At 44.3% G+C, this 15,550-nt stretch overlaps 1 protein-coding gene across 5 annotated transcripts in view; it reads right to left on the reverse strand.

The window, feature by feature from the left end:
- Positions 1-4,720: 4,720 nt before the first annotated feature.
- The window catches only part of LOC126980192 (nuclear hormone receptor HR96-like), a gene marked incomplete in the record, with an annotated part of 172,268 nt that continues 161,438 nt past the window's right edge, over positions 4,721-15,550 (reverse strand). For all 5 annotated transcript variants that reach the window (XR_007732970.1, XM_050829816.1, XM_050829815.1 and 2 more), the window contains 1 exon segment: positions 4,721-7,214. Coding sequence is in view for 4 of the 5 variants with exons in the window: in XM_050829816.1 (XP_050685773.1) it covers positions 7,014-7,214 (201 nt within the window).

Consider the following 15,550-nt stretch of genomic DNA (forward strand, 5'->3'; position numbering starts at 1 on the left):
CCAACGAGGGACCACCACTCGGGAAACTAAGAAGGACTGGTTCACGGGGGCAACGACCAGTCTGTCCTGTACATGCCCCGAAGATATCAGTGTGCAGGAGAACCACCATGACAAGCTGCCAAGTGGAGGGCAAGGTTGACGGAGTGTTGTGGCCTGTGGTCGTCGACACAGGCTCGGAACGCACATTGGTGCGGCCTGACGTGGTGAGTCATCGTCGGCTTCCTAAGACGCCGCATCGACTGTGCGGAGTTATAGGACACTACGCAGAGCTCAGAGGTCCAGTAGACGTGAAGTTTGAGCTCGGAGGAAAGGAGGAGTTCCTCTCTGTCTACGTGGCTGACATGGACGGCCCCTGCATCCTAGGTATGGATTATCTTGTCTCCCACAGGTGCGAGCTGGACTTCCGCGCTAAGCAGCTGACTGTAGGAGGAAGGAGGGTGCCACTGACCACTGTCAACAAGGAAGACCTGCCAGTGACGGTCAAGCGCACCACCATTATTCCTCCGAGGTCGGAGATGCTGTTACCCTGTCAAATTACGGGTGGCCCCCCGGCTAGCCTGTGTGTGGTAGCGAGTGGAAGTCGATGCCCGGTAGAAAACGTCGTCGAAAACGATTGTAGGCAGTACTTTGGTAGACCCTGCTGCAGCGGAAGTGCCTGTCGTCGTGGCCAATGTCTCCTTCAGCCCAAAGAAAACAGAACAAGGGACCATGGTGGGGTTCTGCCAAGAGATCGACCAGAAACCGAGAACCTGTGTCTGCAGGAGAACCCTGACGAACCCCCAGGAGGAGCTGCCCGACTACCTGCGCGACCTGTTTGACAGGAGCTGCAAGTGTCTGGAGGAGCCCCAAGTGGAACCGCTCAGGGAGCTTCTCGTGAGGAATGCAGATGTGTTTTCCACAGGAGATTTGGACTTGGGGTGTACGGACCTGGTAGAGCACCACATCGACACAGGTAGCCACCGCCCAGTGAAGCAAGCTCCTCGAAGGATGGCACCAGCCCGTCGCAAAGAGATGGATGAGGTAATGGATGATCTCCGGCAACAAGGGTTAATCGAGCGGTCCAGCAGCCCGTGGGCATCTGCTGTAGTGCTCGTCAGGAAAAAGGACGGCTCCCTCAGGTGCTGCGTGGACTACCGAGCCCTCAACGATCTCACCATCAAGGATTCATACCCACTCCCACGGATCGACGACACGCTCGACGCTTTGGTGGGCTGCAAGTGGTTTTCAACACTAGATATGAAGTCTGGGTATCACCAAGTCAAAATGGCGGAGCAGGACAAAGAGAAAACAGCCTTCTCCTACGGTCAAGGCCTGTGGCAGTTTAAGGTTATGCCCTTTGGCCTCTGCAACGCGCCTGCCACGTTCGAGCGGCTGATGGAGAGGGTGCTGGAGGGACTTCACTGGAAGACGGCACTCATCTACCTCGACGACGTGATTGTTTTTGGCCAGACCTTCGAGCAGGAGATGGAAAGGCTATCAGAGGTTTTCGCCCGGTTTAGAGATGCATACCTTAAGCTCAGCCCGAAAAAATGCTGCCTATTCCAAAGGGAGGTCCAATACTTGGGACACATCGTGAGCGAGGCTGGAGTACGCACTGATCCTGAGAAGGTGGCTGCGTTAAGGGACTGGCCGACACCCACCAATGTGAAGGAGCTGCGGAGCTTCCTCGGGTTGTGCTCATACTACCGCAGGTTTGTAAAAGGCTTCGCTACGATTGCTGCACCACTGCACCTCCTGACGTAGAAGTGGCGCAATTTTGAGTGGACAGCGGAAACTCAGGTTGCCTTTGAGAAGCCCAAGGAGGCTCTCATCAGCTCGCCCGTACTCACCTACCCAGACCCCTCTAAGCCTTTTATATTGGATTGTGATGCCAGTGATGAGGGGATTGGTGGAGTGCTGTCCCAGGCATGTGCCGACATGGAACGGGTTGTGGCCTACTTCAGCAAGAAGCTCACCCCAGCCGAGAAAAACTATTGCGTGACCCGGAAAGAACTCCTGGCAGTAGTCAAGAGCCTTGACTTTTTCCATGCTTACCTGTACGGTGCAACTTTCACCATCCGCACGGATCACGCTGCATTGCGGTGGTTGAAGTCAATAAAACCATGAGGGCCAGCTTGCTCTCTGGATAGGTAAACTAGAGCAGCATCACTACACTATTGTGCACCGATCTGGGCTAACACACGGTAACGCGGACAGCTTGAGCCGGCGCCCCTGCCTACCTGAGTGTCAACATTGCCTCCAGAAGGAAAGCGTCCAGAATATGTGCCCCCGCACTACAGTGGAACAGACAGCGGAGGTGCCAAGGGAAGACTTGGGAAAACTGCAGCAGGAGGACAGAAATCTGAGATCAATTATGGAGTGGCTGAGTCACTCGTCAACGCGACCTGGGTGGGAAGTAATCTCGAGAGAAAGCCCTACCACCAAGAATTACTGGACTCAGTGGGACACTCTTCGGATGGACAACGGGGTGTTGCAGCGACGCTGGGTCCCTCATGATGGTCTTGACCACTACTGGTCCACGGTGCTATGAAGTCCCGGGAGGGCGTCTTGAAAGAAATGCACGACAGCATCACCAGCGGACACCTTGGGGTAAAGAAGACCCTGAGTCACCTGCGCCAAAGATTCTACTGGGTTGGCATGAGGAAGGATGTGGAAGAATGGTGTCACGCGTGTGAGGTGTGCTGTGCAAAGAAGGACCCCAAGAAGCGTCACCGTGCCCCATTGCAACTATACCAGGTTGGAGCCCCCATGGAACGGGTTGCCTCTGACGACGAATGGAAATAGGTACATCTGCGTCACAATGGATTACTTCACCAAGTGGCCGGAAGCCTACGCCATCCCTGACCAGGAAGCCACTACCATCGCTAAGGTATTGGTGGAGGAGTTCTTCTGTCGCTTCGGTGTGCCTAACGAGCTCCATTCCGACCAGGGAAGGAATTTTGAGTCAACAGTCCTTGCCGAGTGCTGCAAGCTCCTGGGTATCAAGAAGACCCGGACCACCCCTCTGCACCCACAGTCAGATGGAATGATGGAGAAGTTTAATTGGACGTTGGGCCAGGAGTTGGCCAAGCAGTGCAACAATGATCAGTCTTCATGGGATCAGAAGCTGCCTGCGCTCCTCATGGCCTACAGGTCTGCCGCCCACGTGACTACGGGGTATTCACCGGCAAAGCTGATGTTTGGACGTGAGCTGCGATTGCCGGTGGACCTACTGACAGGAAGACCTCCTGGGGAAAGCCTTCCAAGGGACGCCTCCAGTTTTGCCCGTCAACTAGAGGAACGGCTGGAAGAGGTGCACCATCAAGTCCGTGGTGCCTTGATGTTCTCCGGAGAGGCCATGAATCGCGGTTACAATATGAGGGCAAGCCACATTGACTTCAAGGAAGGAGACCAAGTCTGGCTTTACAACCCGCAGAGGAAGAAAGGACAGTCTCCGAAGTTACAGAGCCCCTGGGAAGGCCCTTATACTGTGCTAGAACGCCTCTCCGACGTGACTTACCGAATCCGGAGAATGGAAAGGACCAAGCCGAAAGTTGTCCACGTCAACCGGCTATGGAGGTACCACGGTTCGGGAAACTACACCTGGAACAACTACAAACACCCAGCAGCCGACGAAAACGCAAGGGATGTCCAGGACCGAGAGGAGGTCGACGACGACATGGACATTTCAGCCGAGGGAGATAACCTCCCGGCTTCGGCAGATATTCCAGGGACACCCCAAGATGCGGACGACGACGAGGCGCACCAGGACACAGACGCGCAGGAAGCACCAAACAGAAGACAGAGACAACGCAGGCGTCCACAGCGATACGACGATTATTATGTTTTTGATTAATTATCTAATGTTTGTATATAGTTAAGTGTGTGATCGGGACGATCACAATTAAGAGGGGGGGGATAGTGTTGTGCTGGAAGCTTTCCCCGGCGTCTATGGGCCTCTAGAAGGCTCCGGGAGGAGCGAGCAGGGGGGCGGGGAGCAAAGCCTCGTCCACGGCCCGCGGGGCGCGGCCAGGCGCCAGGCGGGAAGTGTTGCCAACTCGCACATATTTTTGCTACATGTTCTTGTATGATCTAAAATATACTGTAACATTCTAGACTGTACTGTTCTGGATATATATAGGAGAAGAGGGCGAGAGGAGACAGTCCCAGTCATAGTAAGCTAGTGGTCAGTGAAGAGTCAGAGTGAAGTGTACTACTAAGGAAGAATATTAAACTCCAGAAGCTGTGCAAGGTGTTTACATAATTATCTCCCTCCCACGGAGTCTACTGACGGCGACACAGAACCCAAGTAACACGTCCGGCATAAAAATATATTCGCTGTCGGACGCCTTGGACCTTAAACCTTAGACCAACAACCAATCATCTGTCAGCGCGACTCCCGTCCCGCGCTATGTGATTGTGTTTGTGGTGAAGGCCGCCACAATACTCTCGTCTTGAGAGAGTTCAAGTCGTAGGCAGCAGGAAATACAGACAGAGGAAGGCTGTTCTAGATTTTACCAGCGGAAGGGATAAATTAATGAAAATGCTGGTTAAGTCTTGCATATGGAGTTTGAATATTATAGGGATGAGCAAGAGAGGAAAGTCGTGTACTGTGGGGCTGCGTGAGAGGGGGAGGCATGCAGTTAGCAAGTTAAAAAGGGCAGTCAGCATGAAAATATCGATAGAAAACAGAAACATACGCAACATCATATAATGATGGATTGGAATGAATAGGTCCTAGTCCTCTTCTTAAGTTTATTACAGGAGTTACAGGAGGCTGGCAAGGGTGGAGTGGTACACCCTCCCAGTTTGAATGTTTGTCTTCCACTCAGGTGGGACGCTGAGGAGGCGGGTCGCGGGAAGGAATAATACCGCCAAAAGCATGGGGCACCACGCAGGGCGCTACTTTCAAATATTCATACATAATTACATACAATCCTATACTGCAATATCGCTTTGCCACAACCGGCATGTGTCCTCACATGATCCATTACACAACCTTAGGTGAGGAACCTTTAACCAAAAAAAAGGTACATTAACAAAAATACCATGCTATCTGTGGTAGCTACACAACAAAAAGAAAAAAAACGACAATGAGAAAAAAACAAAATTAAGAAAGATGTAGCAGACCTCAACTTCTGTCTGCAGGAAGAGGAGCTAGTGTCATGTGGGGAAGGAATGTAAGGTTCATTGGTAGAGGTGGAAGTACGTAGGAGGCTGAATGTTAGGCGGAAGGGGCACACCCACATGCTTGAGCCTATCAGCGTGAACTACCTTTGAACTATGTCTGACCGGGTCAAGAATCTTGAACTTACTATCATGCATCTTTTCTGTAATAAGATAAAGGCCTGAAAAGTTAGGGAGCAATTTGCAAGATCGGTCAGGTATATGCTTCATCTCAGTCTCCAACACTGAAGGTGATGGGACTTGCTTGAAGGTGTTGTTTACGTAGCATCTCCTCATGGGAAGCTCGTGGGAGCTGCATCTGAGAGTAGTCGTCAAAGGAATAGAGGAGGAATAGAGGCCAAAGAGGATTTAGTGAGGCGCTTTGTTTGTGGAAGATTTGACAGAGTTGTTAATATAAACAGCAACATGGGGTAGCCAATCTTCCTAAGATTCCTGTAAACAACTGCATAATGACGGAAAATTTATAAAATCTTCCTGTTGGTCCTTTCGATGATGCCGTTAGACGCCGGATGATGTGCAGTAATGAATGTTTGTTTAATTTTAAACTGTTGGCAAATGTCACGAAGAACTTGATTCTTAAATTATGTCCCATTATCACAGAAATACACGAGGAGACGTGTAGGGACAAATCAGATTAGAGACAAGCGCATGAGAGATTGTTGTAGCAGACTTGCTACGTAATGGCGCTAAGACCACAAAACGGCTGAGGTGATCAACGCAGACAAGGACGTATGAGGAGCCTTGATGACTGCAAGGGAGCTGTAAAAGATCAATGCCAACAACATCAAAGGGTCCGTCAGGTAGCGGATATTCGAAAATTGGTCACCCCGGAAGGGGTGACCAGCATGCGGATAGTCATGGAGAAGCTGCAGGACAGACTTGACCAGAACGGTAGGGATGACAACCTGAGTAACGCTGGTACGCTCTAGCAAGAGTCAGAAAATATCTGAATAGTCTTGTTATACAAAAAAAAAGATCAAATTTTGTACAGGTACTGGTAAAACTGAATCATCAAAATACTGTACTGGAGGTTTATAGCAACAGAATGTATATTCAAAATAATTAAAGTAAAAATATTATTAATTGCAGCAATAAAATAACTCTTAAATAAGTATTCTTCTTCCGGGACATTCATATGCATTATCTGACTTAAGACATTATTCATATATACATCTTTGTTGATTTAGGCGGTGGCTAAGTGGTCGGCTTGCGGACGCGGCGTCCAGGAAAACCTGGGATCACGTCCCGCCCACCGCAACAAGCTGACAATTTTCAGTCATCGTTACGTGGGAAACTACCCACATGATGTCCTCAAGACCACCTACCAACCGTGACCGTGATCTCTAAAGGAGGATCAAAGATGAGCTCCATGGAACAGCTGAAGTCAAGCAAGATGGCGCCTCTATAAATACGTGCTTGCTTCATAACAGGCCCCACCCCTACCAAGAAAATCTACTGGCATCATAATCGGAACGCGTCATCTAATATAGAGAAAGGATCAATGTTGCTTGGGTAAATTTGAGGCTTTTGTTGATTCGCTTATAGTTGAATCGAGTGAAGCGATTCTAATGATCATTTGATCAGTTACGATGCCCAAAGCAGCTCAAAAGGTTCGTTCATTCGAGTTCAAAAGCATTTCAAGCGAACTTGGAATAAAAGCTGATTCCCTTTCATATATCTTATAAAGACCTCATTTATTAATCAATTTCACGTAAAATCTTTAGATATTTGTTGGTTTGATTTTTGAAATTTTGAACTGGAGAAACAGAGTTAACAGCAGAAGAGAGTGACCTGGAATGTGTTGCCTGTCCAAGTGTGTGTGTGGTGGGGGAGGGGGGGAGAGGGAGTTATCTGTGCTTTAAGTCAAAAATCTCAATCAACAGTGGCTCCACTTGTGTTGGGTTCACCTCCAAAAACAGGCGCAGATGGTCTTCACTCAGATGGTGGAGGTGGGCCAGGCGGTGAAGGAGCTGCTTATATGTGGCGCGGCCTGCACAGGTGCCGTACCGAGCTTCGAGGTAGCGGCGAGTCAGGTACAAGTATGAGCCCTGTTGGAGACGAAAGTAATGTTAAATATAAACACACTTAAGCTACTTATTCGGTCGGTGCTCATCTTAATCTCATCGTCCCCTCAGCCTGTGGTCTGCGAGAAGCCATTAGCCTAAAGGACAGTGCACGTGTTTCATCACAGTTACTACAATTTACCTACACAAAGTATCCCCAGGTACCCATTTGCTGACCAGCATGAATGGAAGAACAAATGGATAGATAGATACTGATCGCTTCATAATCTTGCTGTAACCCACGGTTTCGTAGATTGAACTACGAATTACAGCACCATGGTAGTATATGATTGAATTACTAGTTATTAGTTGCTATATTACTAAAATTATTATTATTATTATTATTATTATTATTATTATTATTATTATTATTATTATTATCATTATTATTATTATTATTATTATTTGTATTATTATTATTATTGTTATTACCTCCGTCAACGAAGTTGGAGGGGGTTCTATTTTCGGTCCGGTCAGTATGTTTATTTATTTATTTGTTTGTACATTAACAGTCTCCTGAGCACAATTTTGCGGATATCTCAACCAATTTTTCAGGGAAGCCTCGTGTCCATCCAAAACAGAACCCATTATTTTTTTATATCAAAGGTCAAAGGTCAAGGTCAAGGTCGCACAAAACGTCAGATTGGCCATAACTTCGGTTCTCGTCATCGAAGAGACTTCAGACTTGGTTCATATTCTAGCTCATGGAAAGACACACCTTGCATGCCCTTGACCTTGAACTTTGACCTTGACTTCGAAAAGTTCGTCCAAGGTAAATGTTTCCAAACAATAGAATTTCATCAAATTTCCGTACAAATGCTTCCATATGATGCGTGTCCATCCAGAATAGAACCCATTAAATTTTGTATGTCAAAGGTCAAAGGTCAAGGTCAAGGTCGCACAAAACGTCAGATTGCCATAACTTCGGTTCTCGTCATCGTAGAGACTTCAGACTTGGTTTATATTTGAGCTCATGGAAAGACGCACCTTGCATGGCAATCACACTGACCTTTGACCTTGACCTCGAAAAGTTTGCCAAGGTCAAAATTTCCAAAAAAATAGAATTTCATCAAATTTCAAAACAAATGCTTCCACATGGTGCCCCTTGCATGACCTTGACCTTTAACCTTGACCTCGAAAAGTTCGCCCAAGGTCAAAGTTTCCAAAAAAAAAAATCATAAAATTTCGAAACAAATGTTTTCATATGATTCGCCGTGCATGGCCTTGACCTTGACCTTGACCTCGAAAAGTTCGCCCAAGGTCAAAGTTTCCAGAAAAAATACATTTAATTAAATTTCGAAACAAATGCTTCCTTATGATGCATAGGATCACAGTTGATGCCCATACCAATTTTCAGGACGATCTTTGGCGGAGGTGTGCACTTTCCGAGTGCTATGCGTCTAGTTTATTCATTTGTTTGTTCGTTAACAGTCTTCTGTGCACAATTTTGCGGATATCTCAACCAAGTTTTCAGGGAAGCTTCATGTTCATCCAAAACAGAACCCATTATATTTTTTATGTCAGAGATCAAAGGTCAAGAGAAAAGTCACACAAAACGTCAGATTGGCCATAACTTCGGTTTTCGTCATCCTAGAGATTTCAGACTTGGTTCATATTTTAGCTCATAGAAATATGCATGTTGCATGGCCTTGACCTTGACCTTGACCTTTGACCTTGACCTCGAAAAGTTCGCCCAAGGTCAAATTAAAAAAACAAAAGAATTTCATCAAATTTCGAAACAAATGCTTCCATGTGATGCGTGTCTATCAAGAATCGAACTCATTGAATTTTTTATGTCAAAGGTCAAAGGTCTAGGTCAAGATTGCACAAAACGTCAGATTGGCCATAACTTCGTTTCTCTTCATTGTAGAGACTTCAGACTTGGTTCATATCTTAGCTCATGGAAAGACGTACCATGCATGGTCTTGACTTTGACCTTGACTTTGAAAAGTTCACCCAAGGTCAGAGTTTCCAAAAAAATAAAATTTCATCAAATTTCGAAACAAATGCTTCCATATGATGCACCTTGCATGGCCTTGACCTTTACCTTTGACCTTGACCTCGAAAAGTTCGCCCAAGGTCAAAGTTTAAAAAAAATAGAATTTCACCAAATTTCGAAACAAATGCTTCCATATGATGCATAAGATCACAGTTGACTCCCACACCAATTTTCAAGACTATCTTTGGCGTAGGTGTTCACTCTCCGAGTGATATGCGTCTAGTTATTATTATTTTCGTTATAATTAATAATAATAATAATTACAATAATAATAATAATAATAATAATAATAATAATAATAATAATAATAATAATAATATTATTATTATTATTATTATTATTATCATTATCATTACTATTTTATTACTCTTATTAACATTATAATTATTATTATTATCATTTTCATTATTAGTATCATTATCATTGATATTATTATTATTATTATTATTATTATTATTATTATTATTATTATTATTATTATTATTATCATTATTATCATTAATATTATTATTATCATTGTTATTATTATTATTTTTATTATTATTATTATTATTATTATTATTATTATTATTATTATTATTATTATTATTATTATTATTATTATTATTATTATTATTATTATTATTATCATTATTATTATTATTATTATTATTATTATTATTATTATTATTATTATTATTATCATTATTATTATTATTATTATTATTATTATTATTATTATTATTATTATTATTATTATTATTATCATTATTATTCGTCACATGAATAATAATAATAATAATAATAATAATAATAATAATAATAATAATAATAGAGATAATGGTTGTGTGGGTGTATGAGTGAAAGAGCATCTGCCGACTGACTGAAGGTCTTCAGGGCCTAAACCAAGGTTCATTTGGAGCCTTGCTGAATGACACAGTTTACTTTGTCCATGCATGTGGTGGCGATGAAATTTATATAATAATAATAATAATAATAATAATAATAATAATAATAATAATAATAATAAGATGATAATGATGATCATACTACTACTACTACTACTAATAATAATAATAGTAATAATAATAATGATAATAATAATAATCTATCTATCTATCTGGCTGAGTTTCATAAGCTGCTAGGGGTAAAACCCATCTTCACCACCCCTTACCATCCTAGTGGTAACGGTCGAGTTGAACGTCTACATGGACCCCTGAAAACCTCGCTATGGAAGCTTTGTGAGGACAAACCCCGTGAGTGGCACCGTTACCTCATACCAACTTTATTCGCCCTCAGGGAGATACCAAGTGACAGAACCGGGTTTTCAGCCTTCAACCTGCTGTATGGCCGCTCTGTACGGGGACCTTTAACAGTATTACGGGACCTCTGGGAAGACCGCAGCATTGAGGACCAAGAGCGTGACACCTTCTAGTATATCATCGAGCTGCAAGACGAACTGGATGAGTGTGCGAAGAATGCTGCCCGGAATGCCGACGTGAGTACCACCCGATACAAGGCCCACTTTGATGTTAGGTTCCAGGATCGCTAGTTTAAGCCCGGAGACGAAGTGCTGGTGTTACTGCCAAGCGACAAGAAGCGGCTACTTCTCTCCTGGAACGGCCCTTATCAGGTAATAGAAAGGCGCAACAAGGTAGACTATGTCATAGCCGAACCCAAGGGACCCAAACTGTATCATGTGAACCTCCTAAACCCTACTACCGCGGCGCACAGGTAGGGCTGGCTTCTGTACTTGACGAAATTTCTCCTCTAGCCGACCAGGAGACGGTATCTGCTGTCCTCCAAAACGACTGCCATCCTGACGTGGATCAAGCAGTAACTCTGCCCGTGACTCCTGATGGCCTAACCGACGATCCCCCGACTAGCCGCCATCCTGGGATAGGTCCGGTCCTGTCAACACTTCAACAAGGTGAGTTTAAGGACCTTCTAACAGAGTTTGGCGACGTTTTCTCCGATATACCAGGCTGCACAAGTACCATCGAAAATGACATAAAGTTAACAACCACCGATTGAGTACAGACACAGCCAGTTCACCTTAAAGCCTTCTTTGAAAAGGTAGTAGAAACCCTCATGCAGCAGGGCATTATTCAACGTTCCTTCTCTTAGCACTGTTCTCTTGTCGTTATGGTGAAGAAGGCGGATGGAATGTATCGGATGGCAGTTGACTTTCGACAATTGAATTCCATCACCCGCTTCCGTGCCGAGCCTACCTGCAACATGGAAGAAGACCTGCACAAGTTTTCAGGAGCCCGGTATTTCTCGGAACTGGATCTGTCCAAGGCTTAATACCAGGTACCCCTCTCTTCCCAGGCTCAGCCCTTAACAACCTTTCCTAACCATATGGGCTTAATGGAGTTTTGTCGGATGCCATTCAGGCTCGTCACTGCCTGCGCCACTTACATCAGCCTGGTGAGGATGGTATTAGCAGGATTGTCAAATGTGTACTTTTACTTTGACAATATCTTTGTTTACTCTCAGGAGAAAGTTCCGGTCAGACCCTCCCTCTCAGATGAGCGCTATCCGAACAGCTGATGGCTGCCTTGTGTCGGAAATGGATGGGCAGAGGGCTCGTTGGGCTGAGTACTATGAGCATACGGTGGACCCTCCGACTGGGCAGTTTCCAGTTGATGGGTTGCAGGTGGCGGATGCTGCTCCACCCACCGAAGAAAGTGCACCCTTTCTTGAAAAGGCCAGAGAGGCTGTGGCAAAGTTAAAAGATGGAAATGCCCCTGGTATCGTAACATCAGTGCGGAGCTGCTCAGAGCTGGAGGTGGGGCCATGATCCGTAGGTTGCCAGTCTTGACTGCCTTATGGCAACGCCAGGGGCGATCAGAGGTGAGGGTGACATAATTTTTTTTTCTATGGTGAACTTGTGTATAAGTACTATTTCGAATTGAGAAGATATATAGGGAAGCTAATTAGCTCTCATAACTTTTAAGATAACACTGAACCATATCCTGCTACATGTGCACCATATTCTGTTGTGTGAAACGAGAGACTAGACCTTTGGTAACAGCTTTTCTAAGAGTGTTTTCATCAGTCTCTCATCTTTTATTTATTATGAATTTTTTCCTTTCAAATACTGATAGAATCCTGTAAAATTGTTTAATTAAGGAAAACCTTAATTAATCAATAATATATTCCTTTTTTTATTGTATACACAATTAAATACTCATTTATACATTCAAAAGTCAAAAGGAATTACTTAAATACATAAAATAACAACTGAGATAAGCTGCATTAATGTAGAAAACCTTCATTTTTCAGGAGAGCGACTTTTAAAACTAAAAGGAATGCGTGCGCCATACTTAAAAGCCCCCGGCCTCATAGTCACACATAGCATGTTTGCCAGGTATCTGTTTTCTCTTCCTCTATTCCCTCTCACGTTTTATGTCTCTTAGTTGGAGTGATGACTGCTGCAGTCGTGTGAAGGGTTCTCCTCGCAACGGAAGAACAAATCCTCACTTGTACCCAGCGTTGTAATCCAGGACAGCTTGTGCGACGTTTCATTTTGTCGTGGGAGGGTAGCGGCATGTTGTTTGCACCTGCTCTTTGATAGGAGCAGCAGCTGTCACTTGTTTTGGGGCATAAGTGGTGTTGGGGCTTCACATCCGAGGAAAAACAGTGCAGGAAGGATGACTAGATGTCATTCCTCAGTCCTTCCACACGTCGAATCGTGGTGGCATAATACTTTTGCAGTTAAGCTATTACTACATCAGTTTGTTTTTCCTTACCTCCCATCTCCTTTATTCTGTGCACTTTTCCTGTCTTTGTTTTCCTTTGTTACCACTTGTTCTCTCTCTCTCTCTCTCTCTCTCTCTCTCTCTCTCTCTCTCTCTCTCTCTCTCTCTCTCTCTCTCTCTTTTCTGAGTGATGTGCCTAATGTTTTTGCGACATGGTTTATACACTCGCCTTTTTCAACTTTCACGTCACCATATGGCCCCTCACCATTATTTATGTCACATACAGCATTATATGCAGAGCTGTCGCCATCCGATATAAGCAAAGTGTACCTCATATTCTTATCTAAACTTTTACTGAATAGTTTCACAGCTATTCCTGCTTCCATGCCACCGGAAGATCCTTCATAATTTTTCATGTACTTATCCTTGTGTGCTGTCATCTTTCAAACTACTCATTGCTCACTTTCCCTGGTTTCTTGGTATTTACCTTCTTTGTAAATACTTCATAAAATTTACACATTATCTCGTAATCTAATACCAACCCTGTGTCCGCATCTATGACAGCACCAACAGCTAGGTTATTTGTGTGGCCTCTTTTCTGCCAAGAACCATAAAAAATCACTCTCATATCATAAATGCCATCTTCTGCAGAATAATGACTCTTTCCAGCCTCAATACTGATGTTCAATATTCCGTTACTTTTTCTTTTGTAGCATCAAGAATCACTGATTAAACATGGTTATACTTATCATAAAGTGGCTTCATGCTCATGTGTCCAGTAAAGTAATGTAATCCTTCATAGCCTACTCCTACATTCGTAGTACTGTACACCATTGCCTTAGTAATAGGAGTGGCCTTCACCTCAGGGACCATGACTTTAGTGGCACAGTCTTCACATTCTAGATCAAGTTTGTGGTCCAAAAAATTATTGGCAAAATTTGTTTTCAGTTGTCCATAACACTGACCACATGAGACTTTAGAAATAATTTCTTTGAGGTAGCTTTTATTTAATACTATAATGTTCATCTTCTGATACTGGTTTACTCATTGATTATGCAACACTTTCCAGTTCGGATTTTCTCATCTTAGCAGAGGTAGGGGTGAGGGAGGAGGGTGGAGTGTGGCTTGTTGCCTGACTCGTATCTGGCTGGTGCATGACTGACGCGATGGATGGAGTCTGTGTTTCCTCTTGCTTCATTTTCTTACTTTCACGCGCCTTTTTCGCATTCTTCCTACTATTTTGGATGTTTATTTACCCCACCCATGGTTGCTGCAGGACTGAGAGGAATACACGGATTTGTAAGCGAATTCTGTAGGCAATGAGGGAGAAGTCATGAAGCGCACCCTCACGTTCTCAAAAATGGGGATGTACTGAGGTGAGCTTCGAATAGTATCATGGGCATTTCCTTGTTGACAGCAGTAGCCAAAAGGATTCAGGAGCGTGCTTTTATGGCAAGAAAAAAATGCAGTAAATATATTTTGGTTATTACAAGATACAGTAGGTTATGTGTGCATATGAGGGTTGCCAGAGGTTGCCAGTATTTTCTTTATTTTATAAAAAAAAGTAGATATTTAAAAAAAGAGATACAGGCATAAGACTTTAAGATTTTGCCACCATCACAGGAATAGAATTGAAATAATTCACAGATTTTCGTCCACGAGTCAGAAATATGGGTATCAAGTGGCCTAGGATTTCCAGAATTATGGCAATCTGGTACCATTCTTCCTGACTGAAAGAGAGGGTTGGTCGTCCCTATCTCGAAAGGAAAAGGGGATCGTCAGGATTGCAATAACTATCGAGGTATTACACTGCTTAGTGTGCCATCAAGGTGCTTGCCCACTGTAAGGGCCGCCGGCAACCTTCACATAACTTTGTATGTGTGTGTGTGAGTGTGTGTGTTTCCGTGTGCGTAGGATCATCACGCCACCGTAACTACCACTTGTCCACGTGTGATGCTTCACGTGACTTGCCGATGCACGCTTCGAACCCGCGAGGAGAATTGGTGGTGTTGACTGATCTTAGTCTTGTTAATATCCGCAGTGACCTCCAGCCTTCTGCCGGCAACATACATCCACACCACTCTGCTGAGGTCCTCATTTAGAAGACTTCAATTTTCGTGGGCTGAAGTGATTCTCTCTCTGCCTGTTCAAGCCGCTGTATAGAGAGGGGACGGAATTCTTATCTTGCCGCCTCTGGTCTCGTCTTGAGCTGTGCTACGTTACATCTGTGCTACTGTCACGACCCCACACCAGGTGATCTTTAACCGCGTTCTATTTAAATTCCCCACAGTGTTGGCCTAAAGGCTGTGTTGTTGCTATACTTGAGCTACTATGGTGAGGTTTAATAGACGGTTATATCACTTTTACGTGTTTGGGGGAGTTCATTATTGATGTTTGTTGCACCTTTGTGGTGATTGGGTGCACAGTGTTTCCTCGGTTGTCCTGATTGATTTCCGTGTATACGACTCCGCACCAGGTAAGTCTAACCTCCTCTATCATTCCTCTCCCGTGATTATTCGTGCTCTTTCTTAGCTGCCTGTAATGTGATTACTATTTAGGTAGTATCATTTGTGTGGAGAGGATGCTAGACGGTTAGATTATTGTACGTGTTGGGGGAGTTTTGTCAGTGTTATTAACTT

Source organism: Eriocheir sinensis, chromosome 43, assembly GCF_024679095.1.
Source record: "Eriocheir sinensis breed Jianghai 21 chromosome 43, ASM2467909v1, whole genome shotgun sequence".
In the NCBI taxonomy this organism is placed as follows: Eukaryota; Metazoa; Arthropoda; class Malacostraca; order Decapoda; family Varunidae; genus Eriocheir; species Eriocheir sinensis.